General features: G+C 37.8%; 1 protein-coding gene and 1 non-coding gene across 16 annotated transcripts in view; both read left to right on the top strand.

The window, feature by feature from the left end:
* PUM1 (pumilio RNA binding family member 1) overlaps positions 1–26022 on the top strand; it is a 124871-nt gene that overhangs the window by 80543 nt on the left and 18306 nt on the right. For 12 of the 15 annotated variants that reach the window (XM_055398906.2, XM_055398905.2, XM_055398904.2 and 9 more), the window contains 7 exons: positions 2340–2491; positions 6986–7124; positions 8377–8520; positions 9396–9692; positions 10772–11008; positions 22386–22653; positions 24996–25125. In XM_055398906.2, the coding sequence (XP_055254881.1) occupies positions 2340–2491; positions 6986–7124; positions 8377–8520; positions 9396–9692; positions 10772–11008; positions 22386–22653; positions 24996–25125 (1367 nt within the window). The remainder of the gene's footprint in view (positions 1–2339; positions 2492–6985; positions 7125–8376; positions 8521–9395; positions 9693–10771; positions 11009–22385; positions 22654–24995; positions 25126–26022) is intronic. The other 3 variants (XM_088844435.1, XM_088844434.1, XM_088844433.1) reach the window with 2 other exon arrangements.
* On the top strand, positions 7241–7317 carry LOC129538744 (small nucleolar RNA SNORD103/SNORD85). The gene has a single exon (XR_008682287.1). It is a non-coding gene; the product is annotated as a small nucleolar RNA SNORD103/SNORD85 (small nucleolar RNA).

Raw genomic sequence — 26022 nt, 5'->3', positions numbered from 1 at the left:
ATGTTTTGCCTATGTTCTCTTCTAGAAGTTTAATGGTGTCATATCTTAAGTCTTTAAGACATTTTGTACAGTCAGAGAATGTGTTCTAAATTCATTTATTTTCATGTCGCTGTTCAGCTTTTCCCGGCATTGTTTGGTGAAGAGACTGTCCTTTTTCCATTGTATATTTTTGCCTCCTTTGTTGAAGACTAATTGACCGTAGGTGTGTGGGTTTATTCCTAGGTTCTCCCTTCTGTTCCACTGGTGTCTGTATGTCTGTTTTTGTGCCAGTACCGTGCAGTTTTGATTACTGTAGCCTTGTAGTATTGTCTGAAATCTGGTAGGATTATGCCTCCTGCTTGGTTCTTTTTCTCAGAATTGTTTTGGCAATTTTGGGTCTTTTCTAGTTCTATATAAATTTTAGGGTTATTTGTTCCAGGTCTGTGAAAAATGTCATGGATAATTTGATATAAATGACATTAATTCTGTAGATTGCTTTGGGTAGTAGAGGTCACATAATTTAAATGTTACAGAGTTGAGATTTAAGTCAAATCTAGCTCAAAGCCTATGCATGTACTTCACTGTCATATAGTGTCCATGTTGTCTTGAATTATCTTTTCTGTACTTTCTTTCCTTTACTAACTTACCGTATGTTATTTGAAAAAAAGAACCAGTCTTAGAGATGACAAAAGTTGTCCTCAGTGAGATCATAGTTTGATGATGAGAACCTTGCTTTTGTACTTCGTATCTGAGCCAAACTGAAAATGAATTAAGTGCTTTCACACAGGGCAGAAATGTTAACTGTTATAAACTAAAACTGCATATTCTTGTGGAATGTTAATCCGCAGAAATTGAAACAGGCATCCTGAGGGAATCAAGCTCAATTAATGATGCACCCTGAGCCTAACATGCCCACATGTTTAAAATTTTTTAACTCATTTGCTTATTATTAAAAAATAACTCACACTGTAACATAGCGTTCCTAAGCAGCACCTTCATTTTGCACCATTTTGCACTGTTTTTGACTGTGGGCACCTTTATAAACAGATTCTTGATCTTGTCTAAGACTTCATATACAGAAAATGCCAAATTAGAAATGTGAGAGTTAAAAAGAAAAGAAATGTTATAGTAATATTGGACAGTAACGTAATTTGACTTATTTGTGTTTTAGAATTTAATGGAGAAGCAAAAACATGAACCAGTTTATTTTGACTTAATGAAGTACATATTTCTACAGGACTGGCTACTATGTCAGAATGGATGTATTTGAAACAAGTCTATGGAATTTCACTGAAAAGTGCAGTTATTATTTAATCAAGTTGCAAATATTTGAAACTGTGCTTTAACTAGGAAAATCCTCGTTAGATATGTGTTCCCGCATGTGTGAGACACTGGCTTTGTGCCCTTGTCTTGGTTGGCAAATGAGCCTTGATGTTTCTTGCCACCAGCTTCTGAGGATTCTGTGGTTTAGATTTTTGCCCCACCTAGGTTGTTGTCCGCATAGCTCTGTTAACTTCTCTCTTGCTTGTTCTGTTTGGCAGAGACTGCAGTGGTAGCTTGTTGCCAAAGAGGTTAAAACAGAATACTCAGTTTTGTATAGAACACTCAGATCTGTGAGAAGTCGAGGTGTTGTGTTTTTTTTTTTCCATTTCCGTTTGTTTTCAGCTTTGACTTCAGTTTAAAATTTCACATTCCGATATCTAAATGTAGTTGTGTTGAATGATTTTTGTTACATTAAAAACAGAGATGGGAAAAACAAGCCTCTTTAAATTTGAGCCATGGAGGTTCAGTGGCGTGTCTGGGCCTTGTTGTCAGACAGCTGATGGATTTTCATGCTTCTGGAGTTAATGAAGCACCAAGATCCCTGTCCCCATCAGTCACTTCAGGTGCCATCCTTAGACTGAAAGCAGGGTGCAGCTTCATCTTTTGCTGTGTTCCATCACTTTAAGCATACAGACTTTCCATTTCCCTTTTAACAGCTATCTTTGTCTATATCTATCCTATATATATATTTTTCTTTCTCAGGGAAAAAACACACCTTTGCCTTCTTCTTGACCAAGGCCAATTCTTCCATCTGTTCTTAGTTTCTTCCAACTTCTATCAGTTGTACTTCCTTTCAGTATCTCCAATGCTTTTTCCTTCCCCAGCTCCTTTCTCTAGGCCTGGAGTATATTGCTGTCTTTAGAATACTTTGGTGTGGAAATCATATTTTCTGTTTTTAAAAAATAGAATTCATGATTAGCTAGAATGAATCAATATATTAATATTTTACAGCAGTGTCTGCTGAATCAAGTATAGTCTTTGGAAACTCTGATTGTTAATAATCTAAATTTTTCTTACCTTTCTCTTGCTATTTTTAGGCCCGGCTGTGGTCCCTCCCCAGTATTACGGAGTTACTCCCTGGGGAGTCTACCCTGCCAGTCTTTTCCAGCAGCAAGCCGCCGCCGCTGCTGCAGCAACAAATTCTGCTAATCAGCAGACCACCCCACAGGCTCAGCAAGGGCAGCAGCAGGTAAATGTCAACAAAATTTACCCCACCTTAGTGTGAATATTAGTTATTGTGTATAATTAAAGGGTGCATGGTGAATGAGTGAGTTCCCTTGTGTAGTATATGAGTTCAGACAGACTCGCCTGTGCTTTCCTGAATGCCTTTTATATATCTGTTCTTTGGTCAGCGTGCCGAAGTGAGATCATGGTATGACATACCATGTGATACTGCTTAAGAGGATTTTCCAGTTTAGTGATGGTCAAGTTTTCTTGCATTGATACTTTGGTTACTTTCTAAGCACCTTCTAGGATCACTTCTGGCTTTCTCTTTAAGTAGTTTGCTACCAAAGGGGAGGTACTAGTTCTTCAGATTGCTTATTTATGGCATCAGTTTTATAAAAAAAAAATTGAAGTATAGTTGTTTTACCGTGTTGTGTTAGTTTCAGGTATACATCAAAGTGATTCAGTTATACATACATATACACACATATACATATATATTTATACATTCTTTCTCAAATTCTTTCTCATTATAAGTTATTAGAAGATATTGAATATAGTTCCCTGTGTTATCAGGAGGTCCTTGTTTGTCTATTTTATGTGTAGTAACATCTATTGAATTGGACATAAACCTTAAACCTATTTATATCTTTTTTAACTTAGAGTAAGCTTTTTAACCAAGATGAGAAAAGGAATAGTTAATTGCAAAACTGAATGTCTTTTTATATTAGGCTATTTTCTCTTGCTTGCCAGAATAATACCTATTTATTTCTGAAAGTTGTGGTGAGTTGAATTACTTGAAGGGAAAAATAAATCCCTTAAATCCTTGTGTCAGAAAAAAACCAGTATAAATGTTTGGTATCTGTCATTCTAGTCTTACTATTTAATTAATTGCTTATAAAATTGGGATTATGCTGTCCACACAGCTTTGCATCTTATTATCATACTCTTCCGTGTTATTTATTATTTTTAAATCCGTAGAAGAGTGCCTCATTCTTTATTTTGACCAGTCCATTATTATTTGTTGTATTTATGTAACTGCTGCTATAACTTAGCAATATTTTGGTGTTATAAATAAGCTTAATATCCTTTGCATAAATCTTTGATTATTTCCATGGTATAATGGAAATAATGGAAAATTTTTTTGAGTAAATAAAACGAGCATTTAGGCTTTCGATAAGCATCATCAAATTAAAGCTTTTTTTTTTTTTTCGTTTTGAGGAAAAACACCATGCTTATATATGTACATATGTTAATGAGCCAAACAAGAATCATTTGCTTTTTATCATTCTCACTAATAAAGTGTATGTTTAATTTCTTAGATTTCACAGGTTTATAGAAAAACCAGGTCTTGAAATTCTAGCTAGTTTTGTCTGGCTCAGTATTTTTTCAGTTAGATGACTTTTTGGAAGTTAATGTGTGGTTTTCTTTACAGTAGGTACAATTCTAGTACGTGCAGAGGGGATTCAGCAGATAATTTGTTGATAGAAGAGTGACCTCTATTAATAAAGTTCTTAATAGCTACTCTTTGTGGAAAGTTGATACTTACCAGGTGGTGGTCTCTGTGTTTTAAATGGCTGCCAGATCATGGATTTGGAAGACTGAAGTAATCGCCGTGTTTTCACATCAGCTCTAATAGACCGAATAAGAAAAATAGTAATAAGTACATCTTACTGAAGGCTTTTTGTTTAAAGCTAAGTGCTTTACATATTGTTTCTTTGATTTCTAATTCTAATAAGTAGATTACATGACTTCCCAGCATAAGATTGAGGGAATGGAATTTCTGTGCCCAGGGTCACACATGTATTAAATTGTTAAGACTTGAACACAAGTGTGTAAGTTCACAGTTTGTGCTGTCTTCTGACCATATTGTGACATCTAGAGTGATAGAAAACCTGAGATCTCGTCTTTGTTCTGCCACTAACTGGTTGCAACTAAGGCAAGTTGCATGACATCTCTGAATATATCCTTAGCTATAAATTGAGCGTGACAGGTGCATTATTTCCGAGTTTTCTGTCACCAACAATAACAGACTCTACTGTGAAAAAGTTGTTATTCAAATTATCTTTTGACAAGTATCAATTTTTTCATTCCAGTGTCATTTTTGCCAATTTCTGACTTCAGATGTTTTAGGAAAAATATGATTTTCCTGGTGAACTTCTTTGGTTATAGTCATTTAAATGAGAGGTCCTTTTAAAACTTTTGACCTTTTTGGCCTTTGCCTTTTATCAGAAAGCATTTGTTACCTTCTAAATATGCTCTTTTCCAAATCTAATTGCTAGGGTTGACCTCTTGGCCACTCCATCTTTTTTCTGATTCCTTTTTCATTGTTTTTGAAGATTCCTTTGACACCTGATGAAAATGTTTTTTTTTTTTTTAATTTCAAAATGGTGAAGAAAAAATTCTGGCTATTAGGTGAACTCAGGCATGGTGGCAATCTTGGTGGTGGCTTGATGCAGGGTGTTGTATCATGAGAGGAAAGTTCAGAATGGCTTCTGAAGCCTCTGGATGAGGGGAGACTATATAGATGATGATTCTACCAAGTATGGTGAACTATAGAAGGATGAATGATTGTTAAAATATCTCCGTTGAGCATCTGCTTGCTTATTAAATTTTAATGCTGCTTTTAAAATCACTACCTTTGAAAAGAAAATAGAATTTAATACTTTCTGCATCATGAAAATAGTAAACTGACTTGTAGGATAGCGTTTTACAAATAGATATTCAGTCATTTTTGTTGATTTTATTCGATGTGTAAACTGTTACTTGTGAAATTTTACATGTTTGTTTTCCGGTCTTGACATTTCTTTATGAAATTAAAATATGAATATTGGGAGCTGACTTACAAACTTTGGTTTATCATCAAGGGTACCGCATCGATTTCTAGAGAGTTGACTAAAAGGATACACATTGCTGTCTTCATTGTAAAACAGAACTCAGTGGTCTGGACTACCCCTTTCTTCTGACACCTTGTCCATTTCCCTGTCCTCTGACTTGATACCCAACTTCTAACAAAACATAAGCCTAATTGATATGCCCTGTGAAAAGGATGTTTTCATTGATTTTTCTTCTTTTAAAATTAAAAAATTTTTTGAACTATTAGTATTTGCCATATCTCTGTAAATGCTGCTTACTTTCCCTTGAGTCAGAGCTCTTCTGGATTGTTGGTGAGGCATCTTAGTCTTGGCCCAAACTCTCACCTGTGCAACTTCTCTTGAGTCTTCTATCTGTATAGATTGAAGCATTCCTTCTCTTGTAAAGTCCATTAGAATTCTTTCGGTCACAGATAGATGAATTGCCTAATATTTTGATAGGAATTAACTATTGGTTATTGACTGTTTCCTGGTTATTAGGTTTAGTGCCTTGCAGACATTAATACTTCCTACAAATTTGCATGATCAGCTGTTACTCTCACTACTTCTGTGGATAAGAAAATGAGAAACTTTCAGTGGATTTAGTGTCTGTACGTCTCTTTTTGCCAGTATGGACAGTGTCTTTCACCTTAAATACTCATTTAATAAATATTTGATAGTAGTGTTTCTCTGTACATGGGCTCTTGGTTACATGTGTAACAAATAGTAAAGTGATAATGAAAATGATCTGATAAGAACTTTACCTTTGAAAACGTTGCAAAATGTATAAACTTTGGTAATTTTAGCCTTGTTATTGGGTTTTGCATTTTTACTTACTGTCATATATAGATCTTTTGGAATAGATTCTTAACAATGGTTATCAGCATCTTATCTTTCATTAATTAAAGAAAAAGATCCTTTATCACAGTGGCAGAACAGGTATTCTGCACTGAAATGTCAATGTTCTGGACTGATACTTAAATAGATGTAGATTGCTCTCTGTGAATTATGAGGAAAAATAGAAATAGGTCAGACACCTTCTACAATCAAATCTGTTGATTTCGTTTGGGGCTGTTTGGCCTCTGATGAATGGGAATAACGTTATAGGGTAGAGAAAATGTTCTCATATTCCATAAAGAAAATACAACCTTTTTTGTGTGTTTGGTTTTTAATTTTTTTAAAACAGATATTATAACTTGGTGATGTGGGTAGATTACTTGTTTATCATATCTGAACCTCTCATCCACTCTAGCATAATTTTTTTCACCCTCTTTTGATTATTATAGGGTTACTGTCTAGCTCCCATTCGCTGGAATAAAAACTCTAAGAAGACCGGAGCTTTGTGTGTCTTGCTCATTGCTTTATCCCCAATACCTGCCAGATGTTAGGCATTAAGTATTTGATTAATGACTGAATTATAACTTTTAAATGGTTTTAACTCTTATAAGGTAATATGTTTCTTAAACTAAAAGTGGTAGAATGAAATTTCACTATATGAAATGCTGTTAATTGATTTTTTGTTTTTAATCCTAACATTCATGTCGCATAAAAACATTATTGGAAAAATGGTTTACAACCATCAGTTTTTAAAGTTGATTTAACTTAAGCATGTGTTGGGTCTTAGATGTTTCCAGTGAATAAAACGTTGATTTATTTCTGTCTCCCAGGTTCTCCGTGGAGGAGCCAGCCAGCGTCCTTTGACCCCAAATCAGAACCAGCAGGGACAGCAAGCTGATCCACTAGTGGCAGCTGCAGCAGTTAATTCTGCCCTTGCATTTGGACAAGGACTGGCTGCAGGCATGCCAGGTGAGGCTGCATTGTTGTCCCTCATCACTTGAGGGGGAAAAAGTCTGCTTATTGGTTGGAGGTTCAGAGGAGAATGGCAGTACTTTGGGCTTGCTTAGGCTTGTCATCATTTGGGGACTGGCGAGGATGACATACACTTGCCCTCACTTAGACTATAGTTCATTGATGAGAGCACCTGGTATTCTGAGCCAGTCATAATCTTACATGTTGGAAATATGTAAACCTCCGCACACAGCTTGGATTATCTTGTTTTCCTTTGGTGGAGTAGGTTTTCTCCCTCAGTGTGAAGAATGAAAGGAGTGGCCAGGTTGCATCAACATCGCTCCAAGGCTGATACTTGTGAACATTATTATTAGGAAGACATTCCTAGTATTCTTTGATCATGTTCTCCTTACATTTCTAGAATTTCTCCCAAACCAGCGGTAGGGGTGCTTTGTAGCTGTCTACCTGTGATTGATATGTATGCTGAACACGTGTTATTCTTAGCTTACTGTCTCCTGGTCTTATTCTTTGCATGGATTGCCTATAGTTTGAGGTTTTGCCTTTTAAACAAGTCCTTCTCAGACCTCAGTATAAGTTTATGGATTCTTACTGACCCTGGCATATAGCTAGATCAGCTTATCTATTTATGAATTCACTGAGTAACTTGAACTTAGATCATGCGTGTTGTTAGTTACTAAGCATTTATGTTTTATTATGAAGTCAACTGTAATTAATCTTATGGCTCAATAGCATTTGAAGATTCTGTCTCAAAGTATTGAAAGAACCTGTTAATGGAAGCTTGTCTAGAGTTTCCCTGATAACTTGCAGTCAGTATATTTGCGTTTAGATTATGTGATACGAATTGTATAGTCCAGAAAACATAAAATAGTTGTCAGTGTATGGTTGCTGGTGATAACCATGGTTAGCACTTTGAAAGAGAACAGTTGTTCCCTGTCCCACTGAATTCCCTTTCTAACACTTGGTGTGTAATAAATTACACTACCCCCTACTGTGCCATGTAGCATGCTACATCTTTTACACTCATTTTTTAATCTTCACAAGAACTTTGTGAGTCAGGTATTATTATTAACCTTATGAGGATACTACCCAGACACTCAGGGTTATGCTGCTATCTTAAGTGGTCGAGCCAGGATATAAACCTAGGTGTTTCTGTCCCTAGTGCTGAGTTTGTAACTATTTACAGTATGCTGGTGTCCAGGAAACATTTGTTAGTTTCATATATACTTATCTGTCATCTTAATATTCTCAGGTTACCCAGTCTTGGCTCCCGCTGCTTACTATGACCAAACCGGTGCGCTTGTGGTGAATGCAGGAGCGAGAAATGGTCTTGGAGCTCCTGTTCGACTGGTTGCTCCCGCCCCAGTCATCATTAGTTCCTCAGCGGCACAAGCAGGTGAGCTTATGTCCTAGTGGACTCACTCAGGTTTAAAAGGGAGAAGGATGATATTCTTAAACTATGTTGAAATATACTTTATTTGACAATTCTCAGAGTAAGAATTCTATCCTGTAATTTTTCAAAGAGAAAGAGTCAGAAGTGGCAAGTGACCTTGATAGATACTGATTCTGTTGACAAGGGTGTAACAGCTGGATAGCATCAAGGACCTGCTCTACTGTGAGCATAGGAAGTTGGGTTACTCACATAAAATAGCACTGTTGGCAGAAGTCCAGGGCTAATTTCACAGAAATTCATATGGTTATTTTAAGATGCATTGTTATTTGTTTTGTTTTTGTTTCTTATGGTGGGGGAGGGCAGCAATAGATTTTTATTTTAAGTCTTTATATGTATATATGTCATATATATATATTGCATTATTATATATATTATAAATTTGGGAACAAAAGTGGGAGTATCTAGGGCAGAGAAGTATGCTTAAGTGTCCTAAGAATTGCCGGGCTTCAGTATGTGATTCTGGAGAAAATGTCCTTAATGTAGGTAATTGTAGAACTTGAAACTTTAGGAAGTATTTGTATTTGAAATGAGTACTTTTGATACCCATAGCTATCTTAAATTATAGACTCTTTATAATCTGCCCACATAGTGAACTTGGCTCCAGTGGTATTTTGACTTTGAATTGAGAGTAGAAGTAGAAAAATATTAATAGGAGCTTCAGGTGACGGGATCAAAGACAGATTTGTATAGCCTTATAAGGTTTGTGTCTGCTTTGAAAAGATATGGCAGCATTAAAAGGTTTTCAAAAGGGTAACAATGCAGTTTGGAAATGTGGCCAGTCTCTTTCATAGCCATATGGTTTGCTTTCTTCTACATAGCTGTTGCAGCGGCCGCAGCTTCAGCAAATGGAGCAGCCGGTGGTCTTGCTGGAACAACAAATGGACCATTTCGCCCTTTAGGAACTCAGCAGCCCCAGCCCCAGCCTCAGCAGCAGCCCAGTAACAACCTGGCATCCAGCTCTTTCTACGGCAACAACTCTCTGAGCAGTAATTCACAGAGCAGCTCCCTCTTCTCCCAGGGCTCCGCCCAGCCTGCCAACACATCCTTGGGATTTGGAAGTAGCAGTTCTCTCGGCGCCACCCTGGGATCAGCCCTTGGAGGGTTTGGAACAGCAGGTAGAAATCAGACTGATGTGCTGAAACTAAATTTTAATTATTTTTTACAATCTTTATGGAATTACTGGCAGTGCATGGAACCCTGGACAGATACCACAGGCAGATCTGGACCGAGTCCCGTGGGAACCCAGCTGTTCCACACGTCTTTGAGATAATGGACTGTTCAAATCAAGTTATACATTTGGGGCCTATTTCAGGTTTACACGCACATTGCTACTTATTTATACTCTCAGAGTCCGTTTTTTTTAAGGATAAGAAAATCTGGGGAGATTTCTGCAGGCATTGGGGAGAATGTGGAGGGAAGTATACAGATGTGGATATGAAAAACCGAGGGAGGAGGACTTACCAAAAATCTTAGGGTGGTATACTCCACAACCTGCAAGCCTTAAGGAGTCATGAGTTTTCTCTAGTCTTGAGAAGAATTAAGGTGGATATTATGGAAAAGTGGGAGGAAGGAAATTAGACTTAAGATATTTTAAATGTTTTAATGGGAGAAAAAAAGCGGGAAAGTAGTAAGGAAAATGATGGAATAATTGTGGTGTTTGTAAGACAATGTGATCAAAACAGAAGGGTTTATTTGAGAGACAGTATCTTAAATTGGAATTGGGGGCTAGTAGTATCTGTTGATTGAACCCTTTGAGAAACCAGGCTTTTACATGTAAGTCTTGTGTAGTGGGGCAGTACCCCCTTCACAAATCTTTTTTCTACTCCATTTTTCTACCAGAACCTTTGGGTTGATGAAAGGCATTCTTTCTAGCCCATTTTCTTTCACCTTTCCCATAACTTGTGTGGCCATCAGAGGATTTTAACCCACCCCTACCCCCATAATATGAGACACAAAAGGAAGGAGACTTTAACATACGTGTGATGGTTTGAAAAAAACGTTTCATGTTAACCTGAGCCATGTCCTCTTTATTACTTTACCTGCCCCTAGAACTGCCACATGAACAGTTAGGCTGTCTCTGCTGACAAATTTGCGGTGGTAAGGAGTCTGGATCAAAGTGTTAGGAACAGGTCACTGGGCTTGTTCTTCGAAGAACAGGCCTGTTCTTATCTGCATTGTTTTAATTCCATTTTAGTTGCAAACTCCAACACTGGCAGTGGCTCCCGCCGTGACTCCCTGACTGGCAGCAGTGACCTTTATAAGAGGACATCGAGCAGCTTGACCCCCATTGGACACAGTTTTTATAACGGCCTTAGCTTTTCCTCCTCTCCTGGACCCGTGGGCATGCCTCTCCCTAGTCAGGGACCAGGACATTCACAGACACCACCTCCTTCCCTCTCTTCACATGGATCCTCTTCAAGCTTAAACCTGGGTAAGAACCATTACTCTACACCACCTTGAACTCTAGAAATCTCTTGCCACTGATGACATTAGAAGTACTTTGCATAAGCAAAGGACGATCCCTTTATCCTAGAGGTGTCCTGGGTGTTCTGTGCCTTCCTAAAGTGCCTCATGTTATTTAGGCTGTACCTAGGTAGCACAGCAGTTTGGAATTTATCCAAGTTTGGGTGCATCCCATGTATATTCACTTCAGTTTTAGTATGAACATCTTTGGCTGTTCTTTGGCTGCATGTGAGAATCTGCCAGTATAAACAGGACAGATTCCTTTTAATTAAGCTGGAAAATAGAGATAAAGAGTGTATTAACCTAGTAACACTACTGAAATAGCACCACAGTTAATATTTAGCCTTGTTTTTCAGATTCCCTTCCCTTCCCCATGTATACGTTTAATATCTTACTTTCTCACATAAAGCATTTTGTTTTAAAAATTTTGTCAGATTCTTTAAAAAATATTTCTGTATACATTCTTAAACTACACAGGATGCTAATGAGTATAGATCCTTCCCGATTATATGTTTAGCTTATTTTGCATATGGGGTTTAAAAAATGTTACCATCTGGATCCTGGAAAATGACGAGGGAAAAGAGGTTCCTAAACAGCCAGCTTTAAGAATGAAGAGAAACTTATTTTAACAGTTTGGGTGGCACAGTTTTAAATCTTTCAAGATGGAAGATGGTACATACATTCCCTTCCTCTAGTTATTTATCAAGTTTGTATTTTGAAGTGCTGATTTTAGAGAAAGTTGAGGCATAGGAGTGTGGTGTGGTGACCATATAATTTCATCCTGCAACCCAGGACACTTAAGGGGAGCTACTGGGGGTGTTGTTAATAATCATTTGTGATGACCAGCCTGAATCAGGACTGTCCTGGGAAATATCACTTTGCTAGAGGATTCTGATTTTTATTTTATTTTATTTATTATTGTTTTAAGTTAAAGCTTTATTTTTTAGAGCAGTTTTAGGCTCATAATAAAATTGAGGGGAGAGCATAGAGATTTCCCTTGTACTCTCTGACCTGCACATTCATAGCTTCTCTTATTGTCACCGTCCCCCACCAGAGTGGTACCTTTGTTACAGTTGATGGACCTACATTGACCTATTGTTATCATCCATAGTCCATAGTTTACATGGATCTTTTTGTTTGTTTGTTTCTTTGTTTTTGACCAGAAAGATTATGGATTCAGAAATGAGGACTGATTAAAAGCGATTAGTCCTTTTTTATTTGGAAAGACAAAGACTGAAAACTGATTATAAAAATCAAAAGTCTTGAAGGGGATAGGATAATATAGTTATTATTCTAGAACTAAGAGTGCTCTCTGAGTCTGCGAAATGAGTTCTAAGGCAAAACTGGATGTATGTACATAGACATGTGAGAGTGTGTGTGTGTATCCTGAGATTTTACATGATAATTATAATTATGAAACTGTCTCATGTTATATATGGACATTACTTTAGAAAAGTTTTAGGGACATTACAGATTGCTAGGTCCATATTGGATAAATAAGGAATAGGGTATATTGCACAGCTGTGTCTCTTTGTGACAGGAGGCCTGGCTTTAAAGAATGAGGGTTAATGCAAACTTACAAGGAGGAGATGAAAGCCCCAGCTTAGTATGTAGATGGAAGGTACTAACATTTAATGAATAGTTATTACCAGCTACATTTAACAGTTTTGGGTGCTATACATACCATTCTGGAAGATATGGTATTATGCCTATGATACAGATGTGAGGAAACTGACTTAAATTTTGCTTAGGTCTTCTCGATTCTGAACAGACTCCAAAGCAGCCTCAGGGTATATCCTATCATGTAATGTGCCCAGAATATCTTTTAAACCAGTGTGTTATCAGGGTCAGAACTCTCATCCTTTAATTCCTTGGTTTAAACATTTAAACTGTATCAGCATATACTTAACAGTAAACAAATGAAATCTACAAAACAGATTTTTTTGTAAACAGATAGTAGATATCTTAGGCTTGTCTGTCAGTCTCTGTAGTCAGTATTCAACCCTGCTATAGAAGCACAGAAGCAGCCACAGACAACATGTAAATACACGTGCAGCTATCTTTCAATAAAACTTCATTTACAAAAATAGATGGCAGGCCAGATTTGTCCTGTGGACTGTATCAGCCTCTGAACTAAATAGTATGGCTCTAGGTGTTTGAAAATGGAGCTGGAAACATTACTTGCATGCGTGGTGCCTTTCCTCTTTCCAATATATCAGCAGTTTAATAAAATACATCCTTCTCCTTAATTTATGATTCCCCTGTGAAGAAGGAACGAACTGTTGGTGTGAGTTATTTCTTATTTTAATGACTCTTGCTGTCTGCCTAGTTTTATTTTTGACATACCTTCCCTTTAAAAATTTTTTACTTTGTGTAAGCATTTTAGATGTATGTGTTTCCATTGGACTGCCTTTGTTGCATGTGTGATGTTTAATCATACGTGCTACTCTTGAGGAATTTTGTCTCTTGATTGGTGGTGCTTTGCCTCACCTCAGTCTGTTTCCTTGAGAAAAAGGTTCTTCTTGTATGCTTTAGTTTTAACCATTACAAAATGATCACCACAATAAGTCTGTTTACCATCTGTCACCAAGGAAATGTAGCATTTTTTTACCAAATATATATTGGGCCATTCCTAATGTAGTTTTTACTATTAATACTATACTGCTGCCACCGACTATCAGTTTTCAGGTCACTTAACAACCATACATACATACTTACATACATATGTACTTACATACTTACTTACCATAGTAAGTAAGCATTCATTCATTGTGTTAAGGACTCAGATGACTCTATACAGGGAAACTTAAACTCAGCATGGTTTAATGACTTTTGTGATACCCCATAGCTATAAGTGTTTGAATGAACACTCCAGCTTGTATCTCTGTTATCCCAGTGTGGATCTTTTCTCAATGTTACCGTATATTTTCACACTTCCTCCCAGTAGACAAACATGTGTTACGATACTCTGAAAAAAAATCACTGCCTGCAGTAATTATATTCCTCCTTATTTATTCAGCATTCCCGTGTCGAGTACTTACTATAGATACTTCAGTGTTTTTTTTCCACACCTGTTTTAAAGATCAGATTTCTAATTTTAAAAACAATTTATTTAAAAAAATCAATCTGTTTGTTTATTTGGCTGTTCTGGATTTTAGTTGTGGCACGCAGGATCTCCAATCTTTGATGTGGCATGTAGGATCTAGTTTCCTGATGTCCCCTGCAATTGGGATCGTGGAGTCTTAGCCACTGTCCCACCAGGGTAGTCCCAAAAAAGCAGCTTTATTGAGTTGTATGTTGCATATTTTGAAATCCACTCCTTTCAAGCGTACAATTCAGTTATTTTTAGTAACTTTCTATATTGTGCAATCTTTAGCATAGATCAGTTTGGTAATATTTTCATCCCTTCTGTAAGATTTTTGTTAGTCATTTACGTTAATCCCCATTCACACCCTTGTGTATGTGCCTGCGTGTACGCTAAGCCACTTCAGTCATTTCTGACTTTTTGCGACCCTATTTTAGCCCACCAGGCTCCTCTGTTCATGGGATTCTCTAGGCAGGAATACTGGAGTGGTTTGCTGTGCCTCTTCCAGGGGATTTTCTCGACCTAAGGATCCAACTTTCACTGCTGAGACAGCAGGGAAGCCCATTCACACCCTTAACCCCAGTCAAACACTGATGTACTTTCTGTTTGTGTTCTTTTTTTGCATGTCGGGGTGGAGATGTGTGTGCTTTAAGCCTTACGGATTCTTAGTTACCCTGCCTGGAATGGAACCCAGTTCTCTCTACAGTGAAAGTGCAGAGCCCTAACCACTGGACTGCCAGGGAATTTCCTATTTCCTGTTTTTAAATTTGCCTTTTCTGAACATTTGATATAAATGAAACCATACAGTACATGACCTCTTTTGATTCTTTTTTTTTTTCTTCAGAGGTTTTTGAGATTTTATTCATGGTATAATATGTGTCAGTAGTTTACTCCTTTTTTTTTTTGGCTGAATTATCCTCTTTTCTGGATAATGCCACATTTTGTCTGACTTTTCACAGTTGAAGGATGTTTGTTGTTTATAGTTTTTGGCTATTAGATGTTTTCCTGTGGAAACATGCTTTCACTTCTCTAGAAGTAGAATTGCTGAATGTAGAAGGTTTATGTTAAACTTTGGAGAAATGCAAACTTTGCCAGTTTCATCATTTACATTCCCACCAGCAGTGTATGAGGAATTTCTCTACATCCTTGCCAACATTTGTTCTTATTTTTCTTACATAACATCGCCATTCTAGTGGGCATGAAATAGTTATGTCATTGTGGTTTTAATTTGCATTTCCCTAATGCCAACCAGTCCATTCTAAAGGAGATCAATCCTGGGTGTTCATTGGAAGGACTGATGCTAAAGCTGAAACTCCAATACTTTGGCCACCTCACGTGATGAGTTGACTCACTGGAAAAGACTCTGTTGCTGGGAGGGATTGGGGGCAGGAGGAGAAGGGGACGACAGAGAATGAGATGGCTGGATGGCATCACGGACTCGATGGACATGAGTTTGAGTGAACTCCGGGAGTTGTTGATGGACAGGGAGGCCTGGCGTGCTGTGATTCATGGGGTCGCAAAGAGTCGGACACGACTGAGCTACTGAACTGAACTGAATGACAGTAATGTATAGCATCTTTTTATGTGCTTATTACCATTCGTGTATCTTTGGTGAAATGTTCACTCATTTTTTGGGCCCAGTTTTGGATGTGCATTGTTTGTCTTATTCCATGGAATTGTAAGAGTTCTTTATATATTCTGGGTGCGTGTTAATAAGTTGCTTCAGTTGTGTCCAACTCTTTGTGACACTATGGACCCACTAGGCTTTTCTGTCCATGGGATTTTCCACGCAAGAATACTGGAGTGGGTTGTGTTGCCCTGCTTCAGGTGATCTCTCCAACCCAGGGATTGAACACACATCTCTTAGGTCTCCTGCATTGGCAGGCAGATTCTTCACCACTGCACCATCTGAGAAGCCCTGTATTTTGGAATCAAGTCCTTTATCAGACTTTATGTATATGTGTTTTGCATATACATAGTTTCTGATCTTTTGCTTGTCTTTTTCTTTTTAAATGGTTGTTTTTGAAGTGCAATAACTTTAATTTTTTAAAAAACAGTTTTAATTTCGATGAGGTCCAGTTTATCATGCTTTATAGTATAGAAATCTTTGCCTAACTCAGGGTCTTAAAGATGTTCTCCTATGTTTTGTTCTAAAATTTTTGTTTTTTTAGCTCTAAAAGTCTTTGGTCCGTTTTGAGTTAATTTTGTGTATTGAGGTCGGTGATCGTTCATCTTTTTGTGTGCACCGTTTTTCCCCAGCAAAGTTTTGAAATTTTTAGTGTGCAGGTCTTTACATGCTTTTTGTTAAACTAGATCTAGTATATTTTATTTTTTTAATGCTATTGTGAATAGAATTCTAGTTTTATTTTGGATTGTCCATTGCTTGCAAGCATTTAGTTTTATTATCATGGTAGAATTCCTAATCCTTTAAGAAAAACAGAGATCAAACAAAATAATTTTCCCTGTCCCTGCCTGAATTGCAGTTATGTTTCCAATTTATTGTTCAGTAACCTGTAGTAATGGTGTTGGAGAAGACTCTTGAGAGTCCCTTGGACTGCAAGGAGATCCAACCAGTCCATTCTAAAGGAGATCAGTCCTGGGTGTTCATTGGAAGGACTAATGCTAAAGCTGAAACTCCCAATACTTTGGCCACCTCATGCGATGAGTTGACTCACTGGAAAAGACCCTGATGCGTGGATGGATTGGGGGCAGTCGGAGAAGGGGACGACAGAGGCTGGATGGCATCACCGACTTGATGCACATGAGTTTGGGTGAACTCCCGGAATTGGTGATGGACAGGGAGGCCTGGCGTGCTGCAATTCATGGGGTCGCAAAGAGTCAGACACGACTGAGCAACTGAACTGAGCTGAACCTATAGTAATCTCAGGTTGTTTGCTAGTCATGTGTGCGCCTTCAGGCACTTCTCTGTTCTAATGGAAATGTAGCATTTTGTGATTGATTACCTGGTTCTCCGAAAGTGACTTGTCATTCTGTGAAAGTAACCGAGTGAAAGTTAACATAGTTTGGATTCAGCACTTTGCACTAAAGACAGTTATTCTTAGGCTTACTTTCATGAAGGGTTGCTTGGTTATGGAGTGGTTTGGGGAGAACTTACTTTATAAACATTTTTGTGAGCAGCACTGCCTCTGCCTGTGTTAAATTCAGAACCAGATGTTGAGCGCCTTGGAAAGTTTTCTTTAAAAGGCAAAGAAAGCAGGGTTTTGCCCATTAGTCATCTACTAAATCTCTGAGTACAGAACACAAAACCAGATGAATGAAAACATTCCACGTAGCAAGAGGATGGGATCCTAGATGGCTGGAATACTAGAAACACCTTTGGATAAAGTAACTGAAGTGCTTCTTAATTTAGCGTGATACTTTTAATCTGTATGTGTATATTTTTAAAGTTAGTTTCTTGTAGACAGCATATGTTGAATTACATGTTTTGACCCACTCTGACAGTCTCTTTAATTGGTATATTTAGACCATTGACAATGTGATTATTGATATAGTTGGATTAATGTTTACCATATTTGTTGTTTTGTATGTTTTATTTCTGTGTTTGTCTTTCATTCTTTTTCTGCCATTTGTGGGTTTTCTAAAAAAAATTATTTATTTGGCTGCATGGAATCTTTAGTTGTGGCATGTGGGATCTAGTTCCCTGACTAGGGGTCAAACCCAAGCACCCTGCATTGGGAGTGTGGAATCTTAGCCACTGGACCACCAGGAAGTCCCTGCCTCTTGTGGTTTTAATTGAGCATTTTTTATGATTCCATTTTATTTCCTTTCATAGCCTATCAGTTAGACTACTTCCTTTTTTTTCCCAACTTTTTCAGTGGTTTGACTAGGATCACTATACATTTATAGTTCACTGAGGTCCACTTTCAAATAAGGCCATAAAAGGACTTTATAATCACGGAATAATCTTAACCTTTATATGCTATCCCTTGTGTAATTACTGTCATTTATTTCAGCTGTATAAAAAGCATGTGTGTGTGTGTGTATGTATGTATATGATATAGATATAAGCATGCATAATTGAATACATTGTTGCTATTGGAGCAAACTATTGTCTGTCAGATCAATTAAGAATAAGAGAAAATTTTCTCTTTAACTTATTCTTTTTTTGAGGTTCTTCCTTTCTTTATATGGATCAGTTTGTGGCCTGTGTTATTTATGCTTCTTTCTGAAGAAAGCTTTTGACATTTTTTGCAAGGCACATCTGTTGGCAACAAATTCCATCAATTTTTGTTTGCTGAGAAAGTCTTTTTTTCTCCTTCACTTACGAAGGATACTTTTGCAGGATACAGAATTCTAGGTTGGTGGGTTTCTTTCCTTCAAAACTTACGCTCTTCTCTCTTATTGCTTGCATGCTTTTTGAGGAGAAGTCAGATGTAATTCTTACCTTTGCTCCTCTGTAAGTAAGACATTTTTCCTCCTGTGGCTTCTTTCAGTATTTTTTTATTTATCTTTGATTTTATGTAATTTGAAAATGATAGTTGGGAGGTATAATTTTTTGCTTTCTTTTCCTGCTTGGTGTTCCCTGTGCTTCCTGGATCTGCAGTTTGGTGTCTGACATTGATTTAGATAATCCTTAGTCATTATTGTTTCAGATATTCCCTCTGTTCCTTTCTCTCTTTCTTCTCCTTCTGATATTCCCACTGTGTGTGTGTTCCAGTTTTTGTAGTTGCCCCACAATCCTTGGATATTCTGTTCTGTTTGAATCTTTGTTCTCTTTCCATTTTGATTTTTGAGGATTCTATTGATAGATCCTCTAGCTTAGAGATTCTTTTCCTCATCTGTATTCAGTCTGCTAATAAACCCATCAAAGGTGTTCTTCATTTTGGTTACAGTATTTTTTATCTCTAGCATTTCTTTTTGGTTCTTTCCTAAGATTTCCATCTCTCTGCTTACATTTCCCATCTCTTCCTGCCTGCTGTATGTTTTAGGGCCCTTAGCATATTAATCGTAATTGTTTTAAATTCCCATTCTGAAATTTTCAGTATCCCTGTCATACATGTTTCTGATGTGTGCCCTTACTCTTCAGATTTTAATTTTTTTCTGCCTTTTGCTGTGCCTTGATAGCCCTGCCTGATATAGCAAGCAAAAGGAAATGCCATAAGTAGGTTTTTAGTAATGTGATGGTGAAGTGTGAAGGAAGGGAGTGTTCTATACACTTAAGATTAGGTCTCACTGTGTTAGTGATCCTATGTCTCTGGACCATCAACTTCACAAATGTTTCTTAGTATTTTTCTTTCTCCCTTTATTGAGACAGGATAGTTTGAGTAGGCTCAGTTCAGTTCAGTTCAGTTCAGTCGCTCAGTCGTAAAGTTGTGTGTTTCAGGGTTGTCAACACTTGATAGTTTGTTGGTTACAGTTCAATATTTCCTAGTCTGGTTTGGGCAGTGTGTCTATTTGAGTCTGTGGTCAGGTTAGCCGTGATGACCTTTATGTCTGTCTCTCTGATCTTGGCGGTGATGGTTTTCTCTATTTTCACCTCTTTTATGGATCCAAGAAGAATTTTTGATTTTTCAGACTGTTTAGTTTTTTGCTTGTTGTTAGGGTGAAGTGGTGACTTCCACATTCCTTACATGTGAAGCAGGAAGCCTACATATACACAAAACATTAAGCTGTTGATCTCTGTGGAAATGTCATAGGACATAGCTCTATGAAATCTACCACCGTCAAAATATTACTGAAAACTTTGTGGAATCGTTAGGAGGCTCCCTTAGAGGGCCTGAATGAAATGTTCTTTTTAAAACAGGTGTTAAACACTCTGAGAGGCCACCTCCAAGGGATGAAAGTTTGGGCATAAGTACATGTAGGTGTGTAAACTATAGTGAACTAGAAAATACCTTTATATATCTATAAAGAAACTACAGTCAACAAGTAATGATGGTCTACTCTTTGCCAGGTACCTTTTCAAAAACAACAGGAAGCCACATTTTTTAAGCAGAAATTTTAACCATTGGCTTAATGTTTAAAGAAAATTATTTTGCCTGAGTAGAATATTCCTATTAACTGTTAGTTTGCCATTTATAATATAGTACCTGGAGAAACTTTTTTTCAGATTTGTGTACTTCCTTTCTCAATAATAACAGCTCTGTGTATATATGTGTGTGCTTGTGTATCCTGTCTGGCATCCAAGGATACCAGAGCCCCAAATCAAAACTTCAGGGCAGATGTGTAAATCTGCCCGTTATTCACTCCAACCCTTTATGTTATGGATTAGTCAGTGTGCTCTTAGCCACAGTAACAGAAAGTCCAGCTGATAATGGCTTAAACAATAAGTGCGTTTGTTGGCTTGTGTAACTGAAGTAGAGAAGTAGGGCAGTGCTCAGGGTTGGTTCCTGCAGTTCAGCCTTGAAACCAAGGATATGGCTTCCTTCCATGTTAATTTGGATGTTTCTCAGGCCTTTTAGGAGTTTGGTTGCTTTTTTGTTGATTTGTTACTTTTCACTAAGTGCCTTTGTTAGTGAGCAAGTTCTTAAAATACCTTTGAGTTGTTTCAAGACCTTGTGTATTCATACCATCCCTTCTTCTTCACCACCTTACTTGGTATTATCACACTCATCCAGTACTGCTGACCGTCTGATTACTTCCTCTTTGCCTGTTTGTCTCCTCTCTCAGACTGGGGAAAAAAGAATTATTTTTGAAATGGAATAAAAAGCAGGCATATGGCTGCTGTTCTTTTTTCTTACAAGCCTCCTGTCTTCCTTTGCTGAAAGAAATGTTTTCCTTTTGGATTAAGAAATATTATGGAATTTTGACAAGAACAACAATGTCCTTTAGAAAATGAAAACTGTATAATTGTATCTGAAAAGGAGTATCATGTGGTTTTTGTAAAGCTGTAACTCTGGAGTTAAGAGTTCTGTGATAAATTCTGGCCATGGTGAATTTGAGTTTTGTATCTTTAGAGAGGCATTTCATATCTTTGGGCCTTAATTTTCTTATTTACTTACATGGGATTTTTAAAACTCCCTTTTCCGTAATGCCAGTAAGAATTTGATAGAAAGTGGATATGAAATATTGCTAGCATAGAGGCTGGCATAGGACAAATGCTCAGTAAGTAGTTTTTATTTAATTATTTAAAAATGTGAGCCATTTCCTTTTGGTTCCACAGTTTTCATTGAGACCCAGACCTTTGAAACTGGGCCCTAGAGTTCTGTGGAGAAATCCAAGCTGAGTATACTTTTGTAGCTACCACTGAACTCCAGACCAAACTGTCATTAAAACTCTGTAGTTAACAGGCAGTTCATTTGGGTGACTTCTGTCATGGTTCCTGGATTGTTATTCATCTGCTGTCTTTGTGGTTTGAATGGTATTTCTTACCTACTTTGCAATGTAGGAATGGGGGAAGAACCAAAAAAAAAAAAGGCTTCACATCCTTTTTATAGTACAATCTAAAGTTTAAAAAAAAAAAAGTATCTTAAAAAAAGAAAATAGATACTCATAATTTTTAAAATTCTGTTTTACCTTTTGATAGAGTTTTCAGTCTTCCCTTTGTTTTTTCTGTCTGGGGATTCACAGTGATTATTCTCTTGTCAGCAGTCAAGATGGCAGTGTTAGTGGCCTGAAAGTTGTAGCTACTCCAATTACTTCAGGCTCTCTTCCAGTAGGAGTTAGATGCTGCCCATTCCTGATGAAGAACTTGAAAGCCTTCCGTTTCAAAGCATATATCTTTTTTTTTCTATCCCTGTGTCTGATCGTTGGCCTGCATTGCCTTAGTGATTTTCATACTTGTATTTACTGGCAAAACCATGCCTTCAAAACTTTTTGGGGGACCTACTGTATAAAACAGACTAACCTGGGTACCCCTTTTTTTTTTAAAGGAGGGGTTTCAGATGGGAGTGGGAATTATTCACTGATGGCAGGAATCTCCACAGAGACGAGAGTGAAAAACCACTCTCGTCCCTGTGCAGTTTGTCTTCTCTGGTCCTGGTTCACACAGCAGGAACGTTCTTCCTCATTTCATTTATTGCGAAGGGACTCACTAACCCTTGCTCCATTACTGCTAGCAGTCTCCTATCAGTGTTTAATAGCATTCTCCTCTCAATTTTTGTGCAAAAGTTTTCTTCCAACTTGGTGCGTTGGCCTTATAAAAATCATGGCACTAACAGAATTGAGTCTTAACACAAAAGCAACAGATTTGAAAAGAAATCAGAGGTGATGCAAGATTTCATGTATGGGATGCTTTTTCTTCTCTTGAACAGAGTTCCTTAAGAATGAGTCTTGAGTTCTCCTGTTCTGTAACCAACAGGAGGACTCACAAATGGCAGTGGAAGATACATCTCTGCTGCTCCAGGCGCTGAAGCCAAGTACCGCAGCGCAAGCAGTGCCTCCAGCCTCTTCAGCCCCAGCAGCACCCTTTTTTCCTCCTCCCGTTTGCGATACGGAATGTCTGATGTCATGCCCTCTGGCAGGAGCAGGCTTTTGGAAGATTTTCGAAATAACCGATATCCCAATTTACAATTGCGGGAGATTGCTGGGCACATAATGGAGTTTTCCCAAGACCAGCATGGTTCCAGGTGAGGACTTGGCTTTGGCACTTAAGGTAACCAAAATCTTAATGCCTTAAATTCCATGCCTCAGATAAGGTTTACACTAAGGAAATTGCTATAAAATTAATGAAACAAAATTTGCCTTTTGGTATACTTCCTATTATTTATTTTAGAGGCTGTGAGAGCCATCAGATACAAAGTGATTGACAATAGCCATTTAGTAGTCTGGATCACAACGAACTGTGGAAAGTTCTTAAAGAGATGGGAATACCAGACTACCTTACCTGCCTCCTGTGAAGCCTGTATGCAGGTCAAGAAGCAACAGCTAGAACCGGACATGGAGCAGCAGACTGGTTCAAAATTGGGAAAGGAGCCTGTCAAGGCTGTATATTGTCACCCTGCTTACTTAACTTAGATGCAGAGTACATCACACGAAATGCCAGGCTGGATGAAGCACAAGCTAGAATCAGGATTGCTGGGAGAAATATCAGCAACCTCAGATATGTAGATGACACCACCCTTAAGGCAGAAAGCAAAGAGGAACTAAAGACCCTCTTGATGAAAGTGAAAGAAGAAAGTGAAAAAGCTGGCTTAGAACTCAGCATTCAAAAAATGAAGATCATAGCATCCAGTCCCATCACTTCATGGCAAATAGATGGGGAAACAATGGGAGCAGTGACAGACTTTATTTTTGGGGGCTCCAAAATCACTTGCAGATGGCAGCTGCAGCCATGAAATTAAAAGATGCTTGCTCCTTGGAAGAAAAACTGTGGCAAACCTAGATAGCATATTTAAAAGCAGAGACATTCCTTTGCTAACAAAGGTCCCTATAGTCACAGCTATGGTTTTTCCAGTAGTCATGTCCGTGAGAGATGGACCATAAAGAAAGTTGAATGCCAAAGAATTGATGGTTTTGAACTATGGTGTTGGAGAAGACCCTTGAGAGTCCTTCTCTTGGACTGCAAGGAGATCAAACCTGTCAATCCTAAAGGAAATCAATCCTGAATATTCATTAAAAAGACTGATGCTGAAACTGAAGTTCCAATACATTGACCACCTGATACGAAAACACTTTTTAGAAAAGACGCTGATGCTGGGAAAGATTAAAGGCAGGAGGAGAAGGGGATGACAGAGGATGAGGTGGTTGGATGGCATCACTGACTTGATGGACATGAGTTAGAGCAAGCTCTGGAGATGGTGAAGGATAGGGAAGCCTGGCATGCTGCAGTCCATGGGGTCTCAAAGTGTTGGACATGATTGAGCAACTGAACAACAATGATCTGGATCACATGCTGAAACAAACCTTTTTACCTTTCTGAAAGATTAGCCTGGTGTTCCTTTGTTCATGAGAACCTCACAGAATGGCTGCAGTTCAAGAAAAGCAGAAATACTAACACAAAGACTTGTGTACAATACTTGCTACTTTAATCACTGTTAAGAATCTTTCTCTCAAAGAGACACTGTTCAAATGCAAATTTGAATCCTTGGACTGTTGCCACCACTTTCCTTTGTTGTTCCCTTCTGTAGAAGTAAGAGTCTGCACAGAGGTTAGAAAATGCTCTTATTTAACTTTGGTTACTGCTCCCTGATCCAGTGGGCTTCACAGAAAGGGACCTTGGTCCTCAGGAAAAGGCAGAGTTATGATGACATCATCCAGCCTTCTCTCTCCCCGTTCCTTTCTCCCTGTTCCTTTCTTTAGATGATTCCACTAAACTCCCAGAGAACTTGCCTCCTCTTTAAATTCTACCAGCTTGCTACTGGGGAAGGATTTTTCATATTTAAATCCTAAAGTCCAGATTAAGAGAAAAACATGTTTTTTTTCATACAGTCTCCTGAGCTAACTGAGTAGCTACTACTTTAGAAAGGTACTGCACATAGATGACTCCTGTTCCACATCATTCATGAGTATGTACTTCATATGAATGTGTGTTGAAGACTGAAACAGGGACCATGGGCTTTTAAGTTTCTTGGTCTGGGACTGGTTTCTAAGAAGAAACGTCTGGCCACGTTCTCCTGGTGTTGTGCCTCTTGCCTTCACCTTCTCTCTGTTTCTGCCCCCCTTTTCAGCTCTCCTTCCATCCCACATGGAAGTACATGTCCTGTTGTAGTGACATATACTGAAACTTTTAAAAGCTTGGTTAAAATAGGGGATACTTCACAGTATAACTTGTTTTTTTCTTTTTAGTAATTCTTCAAGTCAGTGAGCTCAAGTGATTTATTTAAGTAACAGTTGTGTGTGTGCATATATGCATATGCACACAAATACATATAGCTTCAGAACTGAAAAATTACATAAATTGAGCTAGTCTTTAGATATTTTCCAAGTCTTCCTAAAATGCTGTGATTGCTCTTTTTACTTTGTACTTCAGATTCATTCAGCTGAAACTTGAGCGTGCCACACCAGCCGAACGCCAGCTTGTCTTCAATGAAATCCTGCAGGCCGCTTACCAGCTGATGGTGGATGTATTTGGAAATTATGTCATTCAGAAGTTCTTTGAAGTAAGCCTTTGTTCTTTCTGTCTTTTGCCTTTAGAGAATCTCCATGGCGTTTTGATTTTCATTAGCTGTTTTTAGAATTGCAATTTCATTCCAGTCCTTAAAATGAAGTGTGAGAGGTCTTTTTAAAGCATGATTAAATGTTTCTCCAGTTGGTTAGCAGAAGTGCATCGTTTAAATACCCAAGCAGATAATGCTAGTGTATTTGAGAAACGTGTTTGTAGAACCACTGTCTTCATTTAGGATCCAGCACAATATGTCTGATTGCCAAAATAGTTTCACTGAAAGTGTCATGTTTGGAGGAAAAAAATTGTGTCAGATAATTTTAGCAGGGCCACAATAAAGTTCTGAAAAAGAAATTTAACAAATGGTTTCCTGGAGAATTATCTTTGAACACCAACTCTAGTGTTTTTCATCATAAACCACAGTCGTGAGGATTGATACATGGGTGATCCTTCAGCCTCGGTTCCTTATTATTCCTCTGTTAATGTGGATAATGTCTACTCCTGTTATCATTGTCTTTGGAAAGGATCAGTGAGATTGTTGGATTAATGTCTATTTCCTCTTCTAAACTAAAATGTCAGAAAGGCACAGATTTCTTTTTTTTTAAACTGACCATTGTAGCTGTGATGTACTACACAGCCGTGGTATCCATAACCCTATTATAAATCCAGAAAAGAGTGAAACATTGAGATGAAGCATCTGGTACAGGGGTAAAATGCAGCAACTCTGCACATTACCTGTCCCTCAACAAGAGAAATTTGTAATCTTCTTACATCTTATTTTATTGGTTTGTATGAAGATTTTTTTAAAAAAATGGCTTACTCACAGTCTTTATCTTCCCAACTTTTCTCATCAAGATCTAAGTTCTTTGACTCTGAATTGAACTTCTCTGACTTA

The sequence above is a fragment of the Moschus berezovskii genome, chromosome 2 (assembly GCF_049115385.1).
Source record: "Moschus berezovskii isolate FMDL1 chromosome 2, NW_MosBer_1.0, whole genome shotgun sequence".
Taxonomy (NCBI): domain Eukaryota; kingdom Metazoa; phylum Chordata; class Mammalia; order Artiodactyla; family Moschidae; genus Moschus; species Moschus berezovskii.
This window is presented reverse-complemented; position numbering and strand designations above follow the sequence as displayed.